The 18,498-nt window shown below is 35.8% G+C and overlaps 1 protein-coding gene across 2 annotated transcripts in view; it reads left to right on the top strand.

Moving 5' to 3' along the window:
* The first annotated feature begins 1,822 nt into the window (after nucleotides 1-1,822).
* LOC149818322 (flowering time control protein FPA-like) overlaps nucleotides 1,823-18,498 on the top strand; it is a 29,657-nt gene continuing 12,981 nt past the window's right edge. Inside the window, exons 1-3 of one of the 2 annotated variants that reach the window (XM_089986500.1) lie at nucleotides 1,823-1,955; nucleotides 2,856-3,173; nucleotides 11,101-11,346. In XM_089986500.1, the coding sequence (XP_089842626.1) occupies nucleotides 1,953-1,955; nucleotides 2,856-3,173; nucleotides 11,101-11,346 (567 nt within the window). In that variant the 5' untranslated portion in view covers nucleotides 1,823-1,952. The remainder of the gene's footprint in view (nucleotides 1,956-2,855; nucleotides 3,174-11,100; nucleotides 11,347-18,498) is intronic. The other variant, XM_089986501.1, reaches the window with a different exon arrangement.

Raw genomic sequence — 18,498 nt, 5'->3', positions numbered from 1 at the left:
TTTACCAGATTTTTGGGTATGGTATCAAGTCTGGACATGGGTCTAATTGGGTCTACTATAAGAGAAAATATACTCGGACCTGATAAGAACTACATGAACTAGACTTGCACCATACCCAATAAAAAAATATTTTTTATCATTTTTACATTGAAAATTTGTGGGTATTAATCGAAACTTGGGTTGGGCTCGGGTTTGGTATGAAATTTCACAAACTATACCCGAGTTCATGTATTAATCGGACCTTCGGGTCCGGATCCGAATCTTAATCAGGTCTTCTTATTTGTCACCATACTCGGACCCTATAGGGTTTAGTCCGAATTGGGTCCGGGTAAACCCGACCCGTTGACATCCCTAGTCACAAGTGACTGGAAGTCAAAGTAGATTTCGGAGTTATATAGACCAGAATCACAAAAAGCCTCTTGTGACTCTGATTCTTTTTTTTTTTCCTGAAAGGCAAGTTGGGGTTAGGCTGACCCCTGCCAGCCATACAACGGTAACATTGGGATTTGAACTTGCAAGGTAACGTGCACTAGGTGCTCCCGTTGGGGTTTGTGATTCTGATTCATACTCAAACAAGAAAGACTCTCATTTGCAAAGGCAAGTGAGAGCCACTTTCCCACCACTGATTTTCTGATGTTAGATTAGCCACCCTCAGATCAAATTCGTGCTGGCTATGCCTGCTTTACTGACGGTTGCTTTCCTAACTATGTAAACCCGTGACGCACCCGTTGCCTACGTGGAGTTACGTAACTTTTGCTGAGCAAGGGTTTATCCCTTAACCCTCATTAATGCAAAGAGTTCGACACTCATGAGAAAATGGCACAAGCCTCTTTCACTGCACCAAACCCCTTGAGCCCAATAAGGTTTTGATTCTCACTTTCACATGAGAATCCAAATCTCATGATGCATTACCAAACATGCAAGCAAAAAAATTAGAGAGACTAAAGAGTGAGCATTGCATTGGACAACCCACAAGCCACGAGGCAGCTCGGCCTGAATTTTGGTGGGCTGGACACATGTTGAGCCTTACCTGACATGGGTGGTTCAACGTGAATAGACTTGCCACATGTTGTAGTTCAATTTAGGCTCATGAGTCCAACAGTTAGGAATGCAAACAGGTCGATCTTGCCAGATCTTAATCCAAAGCTGAAATGTAAATAATAGGTCTGAACCCAGATTGAGATTCAAATCATATCGGATAAAGTAAGGTTGAATCCAAATCTGATATACATGTGAAAACATTGAATTTATAAAAAAAATAAAAGAAAAACAAGCTAATTTATACATATAAAAATGCAAGCGGATCAAAGTTTTAATTCATATTCATTCTAAATTTGACTTAAAATGCTGATCCTAATCTAACCCGATTTCTAAAGTAATCTGATTGAAGGGCTCCGCTGATATGGTAGGATCGACTTGTAAATGTCACTAAGTTGACTCAACAACTTAAGTTTGAAACCCAGTGGTGGTGTGTCCCTTGTTGCAAGATCAAAGCTGAGTGTGCTCCCCGGCGACGTCAAGGGTTTTACCAACTGGAGGCCAGCCAATGTGCGGCCGGTGATGGGAGATTTTCACTTGGACTATAAAAAAAAAAAAAGTGAACCACAAATGAGACATCTGAGCTTAACTCGACTTGGCCATCTGAACTTACTTAGCCTCGCTCAACAATTTGACGTATCGAGCTTTGACCGGGCGATCGCAAAGGGTCATTGACCAAGAAGACCGCCCTATTTTTTTCCTTTCCGTGCCGGCCCGATCTGGATGATTGATCGGGGTGCCTGATAAAAACGCGATAAAAACCATGGAGAGCAAAAATAAAAAAAGGGAGGTAGAAAGAAAAAAATCGTCACCGTCGTCTAGTTAGGGAAGGGAGAGAAGCAAGAGAGATTTTTTTTCCTTTCATTCTTGCTTCGTTCTCTTTCAAGAGGTTCGAACGGGAACTCCTGAAAAAGATGGTAAGAATTAAGATCTCAATCGAGCATTCTAGGGTTTCTTCGGGGACAGAAAATCAGAAAATGGTCTCAATCGAGCATTCTAGGGTTTCTTGTTTTGGGTGAGGTTAATTGGTGTTCTATTTGATTTCTTATCCTCTTTTTATGTTTTTTATTTTTTGTAAAATTTGCTTAACAACGGAGGGACTATTGTTTCATGAATGGATTTCTTGTGCTCTCCCTTTTTTTTCTTACTGTTTTCTTATATTTTTGCTGATTTTTTTCTGGTTTGTGTGTTCGCTGGAATTTTTAGTTTTGGGCGTTTCCGGTTTCGAACTCGTTTCATTCTGATGTTTTTATTTTCCTTTTTACTATTTGATTTTGTGTCTTTGTATTTTTTTCCCTTGGGGTTTGGCCATTTTATCGCAGAATTTAGGGTTTTATTTCTCGCAAGTACTTTTTGTTTGCATTTTTTTTCCTTTTGGGGGGCCCATGAATCGCTTGATTTCTTTTTCATTATCGATTTTTGTTTTGATTCATGACAGGACTGTTTTCAATTCACCCTCTCTCTCTCTCTACATATACAGTGTAAACGATTGTAATTCTGGTTGTAATATAAAGTCTAGTAACTATTTGCTTTTGTGTTTAGCTTGTCTAACTGTGATTATCTCGCTTGTAATATCAACTCTTGTTGTGTTTGTTCACTAGGGTTCTCAATATAGGTCATGCATTTGCTCGTCTGCGCTTGAAAGATTGTTAATGCGTTATTGTTTTCGTTGCAAAAGGAACATATATTCTAGCATTGGTGTGCATAATATATTTCGATTCGAATAAACTAAATTTATTTCGTCATTTCTAGGCGATTTGGATGAGGTGGAAGATCTCCGTGTTTTGTTTTTGACTGGGTGTTTTGTTGGTATGCAGATTAGAGCGGGTGGAAGAGACAGATTCCATAGCGAGTATGCACCGAGATTCGAGGATAAGAGCAATTTCAGAACGGATCACAACGAATCGCAAGTGTCTCGACATCTCTGGGTGGGCAATATAAATCCACGTATAACAGAGAGCATTCTTGCGGAACAGTTCTTGAGATTCGGCGAGCTCGAGAGCATAGCCCTCTATCCCAACCGGGGCTATGCTTTTGTTAACTTTAGGAAAGAGGAAGATGCATCTCTCGCAATGCGAGAACTTCAAGGCGTTGCTGTTGCCGGTTTCGCCCTGAAAATTGAATTTGCGAAGGGGGTTAGTTTTGAATCCGTTTTATCATTGTTACGGTTTTATTTATTTCCACGTTTATTGTCCAATCAATCGTTCTTTCTCTGTCAATACAGTTTCTCATTAGGTTTCAATGCAGATCATTATCTGGTAGTTGAGACTTAGGGAATGACTGTATTGAGGTTGCAAAGATCGGCGGCCACGCCATTTACAATTATAACATGAGTTTTTAGTCAATAAGCTAGCACTGCATGATCTACAACAAAGGAATATTACTTATAGGTGCATATTACAGTCTTATGTTACCCGACTATTTCTCATCTTCATCTTTTCCTCTGGTTCCACATAAAATCAAATAAAATTATTTCTAATCAATTGAAGTTTATTCATTTTCGTTATTCTCAAATGCAATTCATTTTCTAAATATAATTCAGATGGCTTTGACACTTTTATATACTACAAATGTACGGTTACAAACATTTGGCACCATATATATGCACCTATGGTTAATGAGCAATGCTGAATGCTAGAAAAACTCATGTTATCAGAATTCACAATGCTAATACCATCAGAATGAGAGGCTGCTTTCATATACAATCTGCAAGAGCATGGATGTGGAACACACATGTAACCAATCAAAGTGGAATGTGTGACCCTGAAACAGAAATTCTGATGCACAGTTCTTTCTCCTATTGCTCAATAATCACAGAGCTACATGGCTTCACAAGTTATTTCTAATGCTTTACCATCCTAATTGAAGACATTTTTTAAGCTTGCACATTCAAATAATCAAACTTAAGCAGCATAAATTGATAACTATTTATCCTTTAGCTGACATGTACGGAATTCAACTTCACTTGATACCAAGCATGAAACTTGACCTGTCCTTCAACTTTAGCACAAATCAAGCTTCAAAAAGAGGAAAAAAAAGGCACAAGCCCTTACACAATCCGTGTTGCTACAATCAGTTTGATATGAACATTACACCACATGGTACAACAACTAAGTTCCTTCTCACGCAATGAAAACTTGCTAAATTTTTGAGGATGCTCTATATTGGCAGCTGATATGTACATGCCACCAGTCTCATTTCAATCCTACCACACAAATCATTACTTGAAATGTTGAAGTTAACATGAATATCTAAACTATTAAGTGAATGGCAAGAGGTTTATGGTGAATTCAAAAACTTAGAATAATTAAACTGCAAGTGCTAACTGAATCCACCTGTGGTACAATTCAACTTATATACATGAATATCTACACTATAAGTGAATGACAAGAGGCTTACGGTGAATTCAAACACTTAGAATAATTAAACTGCAAACTGAATCCATCTGTGGTACAATTCAACTTATACATATTACACTTTTTGATGATTCTACTTTATAATGGCTAGAGGTATCAAATTGGCGGTATCTTGAGGCAGTGATGCACAGTATGATATCATGATTATAAAAGTTTATGCAGGATTTTGATGCTATTATCCACTAATATTATGTTATATTAATGTTAGAATCATGTTTGAGCAAGTCGTATGTGATTGACTACTAATAGTAAACGACACGGCCCAAACTTCAGAAGCTGCTGTGACTGTTTTTCGTCCAGACTATATGGTTTACATTCTCTCCTGCAGAACTGTTTTTTACCAAACTAATGCATTTAGCAGGATACCAGCTTGTTTCTCATGCCTGAAATGAAAAATTATGTTGGAGGATATGTTTTGAGCATATACGTGGAGCTTTAAGAATATTTTGCCTCCTTATTAGAGGAGGTGTTTCGGGCAATATCATGTTCTATGTGCAGGATTTTCATAGTAATGTATTGAAGTTAATAGTTGGTATTTATGCATTTAGAAAGTAAGTTTCTTTGTTGGGTTCTTCTATGCAAAATGTGCATTTGACTAGACAAGTCATTTTATGTGCTTTTTCTAAGTTCTTGCATAATGGAGAAAGTACTGATAAAAAAATTGCATTGATGATAATATCTTGTGTTTTTAGTTTTTACACTCATTTCACATTTATAACTGCATCTGGGAAAATGTCACCATGATGGATGATGACATTGCTATTCAAATTTATTAATTTATTGGCTAGATAGAACCCTGATGGTATTTAGCAATTACTTGTTGATTGAACTGGTAGTGAGCCCTTTTTGCCTATAGAGTTTCTGGAGCAGGTTTGTTGAAATTTATTAGACTCTTGGATACATTAAAATAGAGATTTGATTGTCAAAAATGGATAAATACAATGGTTTATGGCATTTGCCTTTGTCTTGTCTGTCTGGATTTGGTTTTATTCTGTGTATTTTGAGTGTACTCTTGTGCATTTTCTGATATCATATCACAAACTGATTATCTGTGCAAGTTTCTCTGGGCGAGATTCATTGCATGTGGAACTTAGAAATTATTGTTGTGGCAATTTTGTTGTCTGTTATGGTTTTCAATCAGAATGTTGCAGTGTTTGCAAGAAAATTTAGAAGCTTATGAGCATAAGGGCTGCAAGATCTCATGGTTACCATAAACTTTCTGGTTAGTTCATTTGCAGCTTGCATTAACATGTATCTCACTAACATTTTTGGAGGGCTTCTACAAAGTTATTGAAGCATGACAAATATAAATTGGCTTTGTGTAACGGCATTACCTTTATGTTCCCACAATACTCTGCACAGCTTTCCATCCCTTGGACCTACAACATTCTACACAACTCTCGCATTCTACCCCCTGGACATACAACAAACACTATACCTCTAACAGCTTTGCACCCCTTGAAGCCTCCAAAATTTTAATGATTAAAAACAATGCTCTGATTGTAATACTAGAAGCCAACAGAGTATAGGAATATTTTTCCTTAACCATCTGAACATGCAAATAACTTGTATTTGCATTTTTCCATTTTTGAAAATGTTCTTTTTTCCTATTACATTCAATGACTACGTCTTGCTCCATATTTCCTCCCAGACTTCACGCATATGATTTTTATGCTTAAGATGAATGACTGTGATGCACATTTATTATTCTGGATTTCTATAAAAAAATATGATTGATCTCAACTCAATTATAATGACCTCAAGTGATAGGCTAGATCCCATCAATATTCCTTGCTCTTGGCTTTTACCAATCATGCACGTGTGTGAGCATTATCATGGTTGTGCACCAGCAGTATCATCTTTCTTGTGTGCCCAACCATCATCAAACCATGGAACTACGTAAACAAATGTGCACCATGACCTAACACTACAATCCTTGTTGTACTGTTGTGGATGGTGACTATTGAACAAGTGTGTACCATGACCTACCACTACAATCACTGTTGTATTATTGCAAGCAGCACTAACTGCACCAAATCATGTCTGATGAACAACATTGTGATTACCGTATCTCATTACTCTTCTCATCAGCAATCCCAAACCGTCCTTTTCATTACATGGAGCACATTATCATTCGTATCGAATGATCACCAAAATTTTCATGTCCTGCACCAGCATCATTCACTTAAGCTACTTGGCTCTTCCATGGTGGGTTTTCAATAAGAAAGTATCCCTTTTGAAATTTTGATTCCAATGAGCACCAGTGTAACTGAACCAGCCTCCATCTTACCGGAAGATAACATTCACATTTTATGAAAAAAAAGAAGCTCTCAACAACTAAGTAGGCCCTCACTTGTCAGTCTCAGCATTTTTCATCTTAAGCAGTAACAATTTTCTCGTTGCCTTTATATATCAAGGTAAAAGTAGGAAGAAACTTTCCGTTTTGACTGGGTTGATGTTAGCATCTGTTTCTGCTGTCTTCTTATTGTTGATGTGAGAAGGTGTTCTCTGAAATTGAAGTTCTATAACTGTATTAGACTTTTGTTTTCATGTAGGTAGAATTTTAATATTATATCATCGGTATAGCTCAAATGATTTTAACCTACCACGAAAAGTTAAATACAAGTAGGTGAAGTTAGCCGAGCACCTTTATTCATCTGAAAATTTGGTGCTCTATTTGATTGTATACAACACAGAGATGAGGGATAAAGGTGAATATTGATTAGGCCGGTACTGGCATAATTGGAATGCTGTAATTGATGGTTCTGGTCTGTAAGGCTTGATTTTTTGTGTGGCTTTGTGACTTCTTGTCACTATATCTTAAATTTTTAATAAGATCTTTTATTCATTTGAAAAAAGGTTAACTCAGTGCCTTTAGCTAGAGAATTCAATTGCAAGGTGTTTGGTACCCTTTATTATGAAGGCGACTGGGTGCCTTTAGCTAGAGCATTCGATTGCAAGGTGTTTAGCACCCTTTATTATTTAGGAGATGACCTTGAAAATTTAACAATTTGGGAACTTTGTTTCAAGCATGCATCTTTATTCTTGGGTAGCACATTCTTCGACTTATAACAAGTGGCAAGAATAATATTCTTAGACATCATCTAGTTTTGCATGTAAGATAATTACGAACCGATGTCTTCAATTTGAATCGATTTAAGATAATCACAAACCAATATCTTCTTCAAGTTGAACCGATGTAAGATAATCACAAACCAATGTCTTCTTCAATTTGAATTGCCACTATAACATGTATATGCAATATTTCTTTTGATAGGAAGCACAATGATTAACTCATGTGCCTGCTTTTCAGATTGACACAAGCGACTGATGAAATGGCACTTTTGGTTTAATGCTTGTTAGCTTTGATCACAACACTAAAAATGATTAGCATTACCATGCAAAAGTTAAGGATATATCATGTATTTCACTTTGGGCAATGATGTACGCTTTTGCCTCATGTTTGGAGAGGGCATTGTGCAGTTGCTTCTGCTATCATAAATGATTCATTCTTCACTGGGATGTCTAAACCACAGTATCAGGTTGATGGGCATGGTGGTTGACTTCAGTAACTGGTTATTGGTAAAAAATGCAGCTTTTAAAAATATAAACTCCATTTGCTGGTAATGTTGCCTATGATAGCATTTGATTCTCTGGTAGCAGCATAAGCCCAAGCTAACTATTATAGTATCCTAAACTGAACATAGTGCTGAAGTTACTTGACTCTCTCATCATTATGAGGACAGAAGTGGTTGAACTTCTTTAATATAATAACAGTTTTATGCAGGAGTTCTGTCTCAACAGTTGCACAATCTGTTAGTTCTTGTGAATGCAAAAGTATGTTTCTCAAATTAGTCCATAGCTTGGGTTCCATACTCAGTTGGCTAAAATATCCTCTGGTATATAAGTACATTTTCAATGGGACACTTTTTTTTTCCTTTTAACAAAGTCTCATAATTTATCTAAGATCTAAAAATTCTTACTTTAAGACTGTTCGCCTGCTAAATGTGTCACTTCAAATTTACCAAAAAGATGGTGAATAAGGCTTGTGCAATAGATGTTGACAGCTTGCTTTTGTCAATTTGTTGCTTGCATAAATGCACATGAATTTTGGTAGCATTACCACGTGACTCTCTCTTCCTCCCCCCCCCCCCACCTTCCCCCACCCCAAATAAAAAAGAAGAAGAAGGGAAAAGAAAACCATATGTTCTTTTGTGATCGGGTGCCATGTATCTGCTCTAATCTTCTTGGTAGTGCATGCCCATTTAGCTTAAAAAATGAGAGGAAACAAAGGCAACATTATAAATGCATACCCATAAGTTGAGGAAACAAGTCTTGACAGAAATGGTGAAGGCAACACATGATTCAGCAAAATCAAAGAATACAATAAGTACTTGCAATTAACACGTGCACCTTAAGATATTGCATTATCAGTGATTGTGGATCTTCATATAAGTGAGACAAGGTGTAATTAGCAATTATCCCACAGGCCCTCTCACACATCAACAAATATTTAAATTGTGATGAAGATTGCCATATGCGTAAATGTGTGTGGATGTGTGAGGTATTTATACACAAAATTTGGTCAAATCACGTATGATTTATATTCATTATTGACCCTGAAGCAAAATCAGAGCAAAACAACTTTTAATTATGGCTATGTTTTCAATCATGAAAAGTGAAAACTATTAATATCAAGTTAAATAGATGAATATGTGTTGGAAGCAAGGCTTAATATTTGGTCAAGTAGTGCCAATTATGGAGGATTCTCCCTCATCTTAATCACTGACATATAAATCAGCAAGCCATACTTGAGCATCTAAATATGGTTTTAGTTGCTTAAGATTGCTTATGGGGATTCAACCTCGATATGTAGCTGTCTGGAATGGAGTAGTTAGCTCCTTGGGTGATAATAAAAAAGAAAAAATGGTTTCTTATATGGAAATAGTGCAGATCACTGGCCTGGTGGTACATTATTCAAGAGAAATAGGAGAATCTTTGAATATGTACACTGCTGTTTGACTGGAATTCGCTGCAGTGTACGAGGGCCCATTTATCCTGTTGCTAAATCTACTGGCTGGGACTGGTGGTTACTTTATTTTATCCTAGGATTCGTGGGACTGGAAAATTTCCTTCTTTGGTTTGCTTTATGTTTTTGTGACCCTTCGTCAGCTTTTTAATTAAAAAATAGTTTTCCATTAAAGAATAAAAGATTTCATATGTGGCTAATTTAGTCTTTCATTGATTTGACTGAATTAAAGCAAATGTATATGTAGTTTTTTATGACATCAATTTGTGTTGGTAGTTGGTACATGGGTTGGCCTCTTCTTCTGATTGGCTTCATTGATATACTTCTAATGTGTCCTTTGGAGCATATTTTTCACAATCTAGTTGCAAAAAAAGAAATCAATGTTTGCAAGATCTTAATCTTATGTATAATGAAACACAAACACAAATACACTCACAATGCTTCTAAGAGCATACAAGAAAGTGCACATGCACAAGGCCACAAAGGCAATACACTAGCCACTAATGGGCAAATACAAGGCCACACCGGTACACTCACAATATACACAAGACAGCATGATAAACAATAATATTTTATTTACACTTAAAATGCTTAAGACAAGCATACCAAACACATAGGAGAGACTCCATATAAATAGAGAAAGGAGGGAGTAAGAGGACTAGCCCAACAGCTAGTTGGGCTAGTCCCAATGGCTAGAACATATTCAAAATAAAAAAACAAAATACAAAAATGCCCCTAATGGGCATGGCTTATTACAAGAAAAGGAAAAGAAAAAGAAAAAGAAAAAAATGCCCCTAATAGGCATGACCTATTACAAAGAGAAAGAAAAATACATAGAAATATAAAGGAAATATATATATATATATATAAATAGCTACACAAGTTAACAATTTGGCCATGAGCCAACATTCTCGGCAAATTGCGACCTAGTCCAAATACTACTTTCCAATTACCATACAATATGTTCAGGTCAATCCAGCATCCATTATATGATGGAAAATCAGTTGTATGCACCATATTGTTTGGTCCTGAAAATATGGAAAAATAACTTGATAAATTTGTTTTATAGTGTTGGAAAAAGGGAGTTTTGCTTGAAGTAAAAGGCATGTGATTGCCTGGCACATTGATGTTGGATTTTATAGATGGGGGAAACATTCCCCTCACAATATGCAGGATTTAATATGAATTCATTTGAATCATGATGTACTTCCCTGATATAGTTTACATATTGCAACAGTTTGCTTATTCAATTTGTGTAAAGAAAAAGTCAGCATATGGTTTATGTGACATTCTGTAAAATGCTTTATACTCGTTATCCTTCTTCCAGATTTTGCTTATCCTAGGTACCTCTCTCGACAAAATGTATTTTTTAATCTATCTTATGTTTTGGGTCTTCCATTTACTTTGTTCTATTTTGAAAATCTAAAATGTCTTTTTCAATTCATATAAGCAGAGATTGACCTTCATTTCCATTTTGTTACTGCAACAAGTTCAATTTACTTGAGAAGATTGAATTGTGATCAATGCAGTTTTCTCTGTACCATTGGTTTTATGTGGTGCTTCCGTTATTAGCAGAATAAAAGTCATAAAATTATTCTTGCTTACTTTCTGGCGTAGGCTAAGCCCAGTCGGCATTTGCATGTGACTGGCATTTGTCCCTCTGTATCTGGAAAAGAATTGGAGAATGAATTCCGTAAAATTGGAGTGCTTGAACGTTTTAAGTTTGATCAGGATCAAAGCATTGCTTGGGTTGATTATGTGAAGGCAGATGATGCTGGCACTGCGGTTGCAAGTTTAAATGGGAAAAGAATTGGGAAAGAGGAGCTAAGAGTTGACTATGTAAGGCCTGATTCAGAAAAGCAGGTGACTACAACTGGGAAGGCTAGTTTTCATTCTACGATACTGCTACACTGAATTTCAAATGCCTTTGTTATTATGGTTTACATGTTTGGAAGGTTTATTTGTGCCATGTCTCGTAGAGGAAGATCGGAAGAGCTTCCTTTGGGAAATTAATTTATATGCATCATGAAGTTACACTAGTAACTCAAAGTTTTGAACATCTCTCTTGGATTAAGCTTTACTTGTACCATATAAAATATTACTAGAAGTCAGTCACCTATTATCTTCCAATTTATCTTCAAATAATCCTGTTAAATGAGTATAGATTGCATTCTCAGTTCTCATATTGTTTGACTCAGAGGCTGTTATCTTTATCTTTTTCTAAACTTCATCTGGTATTATCTGGAGACCAGTGTAAGGAAATAACGATGTTGTAGATAGTCTAAGCAGCTGACTGTTGCTTCTGTTTGGCTTGTACTTTAGTAATGATGGTAAGAAAAAAAGTGTCCTTATTTATGCCAAATCAAAGAATACGTTGTTCCTTATATATGAAAAGGGGTGCATTCAGAATTTTGCTAACTATAGGTTGTTAAATTTATGAACCATACTAGAATGCAATAGGGAAGAATAATAAAGCAATTTTTAGAAAATGAATTATATTTTTGAGAATATGTTAAGTTTATGAATCATACTATAAAGTTATAGGAAAGAGAAATAAATAAGTGCTTAAAAAATGAATTATAATTTTGACAATCTATTGGTTTCATGCAAAAAGGTCTACAACAAAGTTCAATTTTCTATTAAGATAACCTATTAAAAAATTTGAGAGAGAGCATGACAGGCCTTGTTGATGTGGGATGTGGGGGGCACTTTCTTGGCAACTGCATACAGGACATGTGGGTGGTTCCATATTGTGAATGGTACATAACCTTGGAGCTTCTTCCGCTAGGGTACAAGTATGAAACTAGGGCCTGTTCTGTTTTTTTTTTTTTTGATAATCGACTAGGACCTGTTCTTAGAAAGTGAGGAAATCCCAACAAGCCTCTACAATCAAATATCTTTCTGTGAATTATGAAGTAAACTTGCCACGAAGTTCAAAAGCAATTAATTTTTCAATGTTAAGGAACAAAGCGATCCTTTATGAATATTATAAAATTATCTAGGATATGTGTGCTAAGAGTACCTTGAAGAGAGGCGTTCATGTTCCTGGTTAAGGTTGGGTTGGGCATCCTTACAAATTTATCCATATCTATTTGTATGTTGATACAGGAAGTTGTATCCTCTATTTAGAAACTGGTTCCTTGATGTATGCTATTTGTAAATAAAACAGTGCTTATTAACCAAACTAGGGAATATGCACATAGGAACTAGAATATTGGAGGAATTACCTATGGGAAAAGATGTTTAAGGTCGCCTATGAGAAAAGATGTTTAAGATCAATAAAACAAAAATTGAATGCGTGTAATCCCGGCTTAGTGAAAAGGTTAGTTTGGAAGAGGATCCATGGTTAATAATAAAAACCTTGTGAATGCAACAATGCAAATATGTGATAGATTTTGGTGTATATTATCTTTTATGGGATGGGATGGTGTGTTGGTTGAAGATTTCCATGGTAGGATTGTGCTACATTGTTGAAGTGAAGACAAGTCTAGTCGAATGTTATGTAATAAACAAACACCTCTATGTGATTAAGATTGTAACAAAATGATATCTTTAAATATCACCAATAAAGTCCACCAAATAGATACACAAGTGGACAATCATCAAGAGGAAGCTCACTATGGAGTCCGCACACAAAACCCACAAAAGGGTATTCTCACAAAACCTACACAATGGTCACATAAGAATCATACAAAATAATAATATTTTATTAACATGAGAATGCAAGAATGCATACATTCAATGAGGGGAGTCATCCCTTTTTATATACAACAAGAGAGGCTCATAGAGCCTTTGGAGCTAGTCCAACGACTCTATGCCTTCTAGTCAACACTATGTTGACTTGGTCAAAAAGAAGAAAAAAAATAAAATACAAAAAAACATTTACAAAAAAATATATACATAATATATATTTGTATACATATATATGTATATACATATTTCCTATATATATATATATATATTTTAACACTTCCCCTCAAACTTACTGTATGATAACCGAAAGTTTGCCTAAAAGAAAGTGAAAATGAGGAGTGACGAGAGGTTTGGTGAAAAATACTGCCAGTTGGTACTCGGATATAACATAGGGTTGATCAATAGTGTCATTTAGATACTCCTCTCGAACATAGTGACAGTCCATCTTGATGTGTTTGGTGCGCTCATGAAAGGTCCGGTTGTTGGCAATGTAGATGAAACTTTTGTTGTCACAGTACAATCATGAAGCTCCTGATATCTGAACTCTCATGTCGGCCATCAATCTTTTAAGCCAGGCTACCTCCATCGTTGTAGTCATGACCCGATATTCAACTTCTATTGAGGAAATAAAAACTTTCTAATGCTTCTTATATCACCATAAAATTAGAGATTCACCTAAGAAAACACAAAAACCTGTGGTTGAGTGTCTGTTATTAGAATCACCTCCCCAGTCAGCATCAATATAGACAGTTAAATCCAAGGTAGATGAAGTAGACAAGAAAAAGCCTTCATTAGATAAAATGCTTAATATATTTAATAATGCGTAAAACAACTCCCATATGAACAAAAGTAGTAGCATGCTGAAATTGACTAGCTATATGTACAACATGTGCTATATCATGTCTAGTGATTGAGAGATAATAAAGAGCTCCGATTAGTTGTCTGTAGGGTGTAGGATCTTAAGTAGTTCCCCATTATCAATTCTCATTTTTACATTGACAATCTCTGAAGTATCAACCTTCTTGTCATCTGTGATCCCAGACCTGAAAACAACATCAAAGACAAACTTAGAATGGACAATAAATAACCTCTAGGAGAGTAAGCAACTTTAATCCTTAAGAAATATTTTAAAAATCCTAAATCAGTCATTTCAAATGCTTTTTGAGAAGTTTTTTAATGCTTTCAATTCTCTGTTTATCTCCTTCGGTGATGATCATAACGTCCATATAGAGAAGAAGAATGATAATACCTGTATAAGAAATCTTAACAAATAAGATCAAAATCTAATATCAAGCATGACCCGACTAAACCTATCATACCAGACTTTCAGTGCTTGTTTAAGACCATAAAAAACTTTGTCCAAACGAAGAATTTTTCTCTTAAGAATAGTTACACCAGATGAAGCTTCCATATATACTTCTTCAACTAGGTTTTCATTAAAAATGCATTTTTTACATCCATCTGGTATGTAAGCCATTTTCTAACAGAGGTTAAGGCTACTAAGGTCCTAACAGTGGTCTTCCTATCAATTGAGACCAAAGTTTCTTTATAATCTATGCCATATTCTTGGGAATAATCCTTAACAACTAACGTAACTATGTACCTTTCAAGAATTCCATCACTCTTGGTTTTCACTTTAAATACCCATAGACAAGGGCTTCTTTCCATGTGAGATGTTTTGAATAGTCCAAGTTTTAGCCTTTTCTAAAGCTTCTAGTTTTACTCTCATGGCTTCTCCCCATAGATGATCTTCTTTGGCTTGAGCATAGGTAGAGGGTTTTATATATGAATGAATTAAAACAATGTATGCTTTGTACTTAGGTGAGGAGTCATAAGACACAAATTTCTCAGGTAGTTTTGAGATTCTAGATAACCTTCTAGTTGGTACTTTGGATTGACTTTCGGTGTTAGAATATTTTTTTAATGCACATGGTTGTTTAGGGTAGAATATTTTTTTAATGCACATGGTTGTTTATGTTAAAAAATATAACATATTAATGTGACTTCTTTTAGTTCTTTTTCTTTAGTTATGCATTTTAGTTAGAATCTAGTTAGGATAGGTTTTTTTAGTTTCTTTTTGGACCTATTTGGACTCTTTACTTTTTGACCAAAGTCAAAAAGCAAAGAGTACTAGAGAGTCGTTGGACTCAATGACTCTATTTAGAACCGTTGGGAGCCCAACGACTCCCTCTAGTGGCCCTCTTTTGAATGTTATAAATATGGGGCTATTCCCCCCTTGTAAACTACTTTTGGTGTGGGTGTTTTCCCATTTGAATAAAGATTATATTTTTCCCATTGCTTTGAATACCCTTTTTTGGGTATATTGTATGAACCCTAGTGGTTCTTGTGAGTGCATTCTTTATGAACTTTCGTGGTTCTTGTGAAAGATCTCTTTAGTGAGAATCACTTGAAGATTCAATTGTGGTTCTCATTTTCTTAAATGGTATCAGAGTTTGGTTGTGATCAAGCCAATTTTTTGGTGCATTGGAAAGCGTGCCACTTCAAACTTGGAAAAGAAGTGATGCTATTCTTCAAGTTTATGTGAAAGTGTGTTTGTGCGAAAGCTTGGAGGAGCATTCGTACCTACCATCGGTGGTGAAGTATATTCTCTCTAGTACTCTATCTCTTTATTACTCACATTCTTTCTTCTCTTTCAAAACCTTGTAAAATGGATGACAATGATAATGTCACCATTAAAACCATTAAACTCAACGATTCAAACTATGTTACATGGGCTTCAATTATGAAACACCTTATATGGGGAAAATGTTTGTAGAGATTAGTGGATGAGACCAATTTGAAACCTAAACTAATTCTCACAAAGATTAAAGGTGAGAAAGAAATACCTCTTACATAGGTAGAAAAGACTAAAACCATTACCACTTACGAGAAAAAGTGGATGAAATGGAGAATGAGACACGCCAAGATTATGTCTTGGCTCATAAGTACCGTGGATATCAAGAAGTATTCAAGTCTTGCAAAATTTGAACATGCCAATGATGCGTGGGACTATCTTAAGAGAATGTATTCTCTTAAAGATATTACACATGTATACAATTTACAAAATCAAGTTCGGAATATGGTTCATGGAGACAAAATTATTAGAAAATACTACAATGGCTTGTCCGAATTATGGGAAGAGTTGGCTCTTCTTGAGCCAAAGTGACATTGCCCACAAGACATAAAACTCCGCCAAAATCAAATAAATGCATAACACTTTTTCTAATTTATTAATAGACTAAGATCGGAGTTTGAATCTAACAAGTCCATTCTTTTTCATTAAGGGAAGGTTCCCTCAATAGAAAACATAATAGAGGAATTGGGCATGGAGGAGAATAAACTCAAGAATAGAATCACCAGAGTGATGATGACTCAGTTCTAGCCGTATCTAGACTGAGAAATCATGTTCACACATACAAACCTCCAAATTATGGGAGGACAAATGATGAGAAAAATGAAAATGAGTTTGAAAAAAAGAAAGTAATTTGTTACTATTGTCGAGAAGCGGGACATGTAAAAACCTATTGTCTGAAGTTGAAGAAACCATATGAAAAGAAGGTTGCTCCCGTCAGACCTCCTCAAGAATCAAGTGAACTGTTCATCGGAAGCATGTCTTTAACGCAATTGGTGGAAGCACTTCAACTTCTGCTCAAGGGAGCATCTTCATCCACTGGAGCTGTCGTATCTTCCGTTGGCATCTCCGACCCTGGTAAATCTCTTTGGCTCCTTGACTCATGTGCTTCCTTTCATATGACACCAAACATTGATATGTTGTTCGAATGTTATAACTCAAATGGATCAAATGTTTTTACCGCTGATGAAACTATAATGAATAATACGAAAATACAAATAACAAGATAACTCTTAGAAGAGTTTAACAAATAGCTAAGAATTACAAGCACATAATGTGCACAATACACAAACCCACTAAGGGGGAATGACAAAAAGGCAAATGAGATATTATTGAGAGGTAAAAAGATGAGTACAAGCCACACTTACAAGAGTGGAGAGCCCCTCAATTTATAGAGGGGAAAAAGCAACTAAGAGGGGGCCATTGGGGCTCCCAATATAGTCGTTGGGGAGCCCCAACGATCATATTAATAGCCGTTGGGGACCCCAACGACTATATTGGTGGGGCCCCCAATGGTCCCAATTACATAAAAAATAAAAAGAAAAAAAAGAAAAAGAATACAAAAAGTGAAAAAGGAAAAAACCTAAGAAAAAATAAATGGATTAGTGCAATTACCAAAATAACTCTATCAAGTATTTTGATATTAATACATAAAGAAGAATATATATATATAACACCCCTCCTCAAACTTTACGAGGAGAAAACCGAAAGTTTGCTAAGGAGAAACAAGAAACGAGGAGTCTAAAGCGCCTTGGTGAAGAAGTCAGCCAACTGATGTTCTGATGTAACAAATGGTAATGTAATAGTTCTCCTGAGGTATTCATCTCGAATATAGTGACATTCCATTTCAATATGCTTGGTGCGCTCATTGAAAGTATGATTGCTTGCAATGTAGATCGCACTCTTGTTGTCACAACACATCTTGAAAGAAGAGATGATAACCCTCATATCACCGAGAAGACTTTTAAGCCATACAATCTCCATGGTTGTAGTCGCCATGACACGATATTCAGCTTCAGTTAACGGCAAAGATACTTTTTGCTGCTTCTTGCACCTCCAAAAGATAATCGAGTCTCCTAAGAAAATACAAAACCCAATAGTTGAGATTTGATCATTAGGATTACCTCCCCAATCTGCATCAGTATAAGCAATCAAATCAAACGAGGAAGAGGAGGATAAGAAAAGTTCCTTAGAGATAATATTCTTGATATATCGCACAATTCTCATGACAACGGCCATATGAACTGTCGTAGGGGCATGCTGAAACTGGCTTACAGAATCAACAACGTACAACGTAAGCAATATCCGACCGGCTGATAGACAAGTAAGTGATCCAATTAATTGTCGATATGGAGTAGGATCATCAAGTAGATCACTATCTTCGAGTCTTAATTTGGCATTTATAACTTCAAGAGTTTCTACTTTTTTATCATCAGAAATCCCTGACTTAGCACAAATGTCTGCTGTCAGCTTTATTTGGGATAGAATATATCCTCGTTGCAAATAGGCCACCTCAATACCTAGAAAGTATCTCAGAAAACCCAAGTCAGACATATAATTTTTTTTATCATAGATTTAATGTCATTTACTCCCTCTTTGTCACTTCCTGTGATGATCATATCATCAACATAAAAGAACGAAATTACAATAGAATCACCTGTTTTCTTAACAAAGAGAGCGGTGTCATTATA

The sequence above is a fragment of the Nuphar pumila genome, chromosome 13, assembly GCF_984573655.1.
Source record: "Nuphar pumila chromosome 13, dmNupPumi1.hap1.1, whole genome shotgun sequence".
Lineage (NCBI taxonomy): Eukaryota > Viridiplantae > Streptophyta > Magnoliopsida > Nymphaeales > Nymphaeaceae > Nuphar > Nuphar pumila.
Note: the sequence above shows the minus strand (reverse complement) of the source record. Positions and strands in the feature narration are given on the sequence as shown.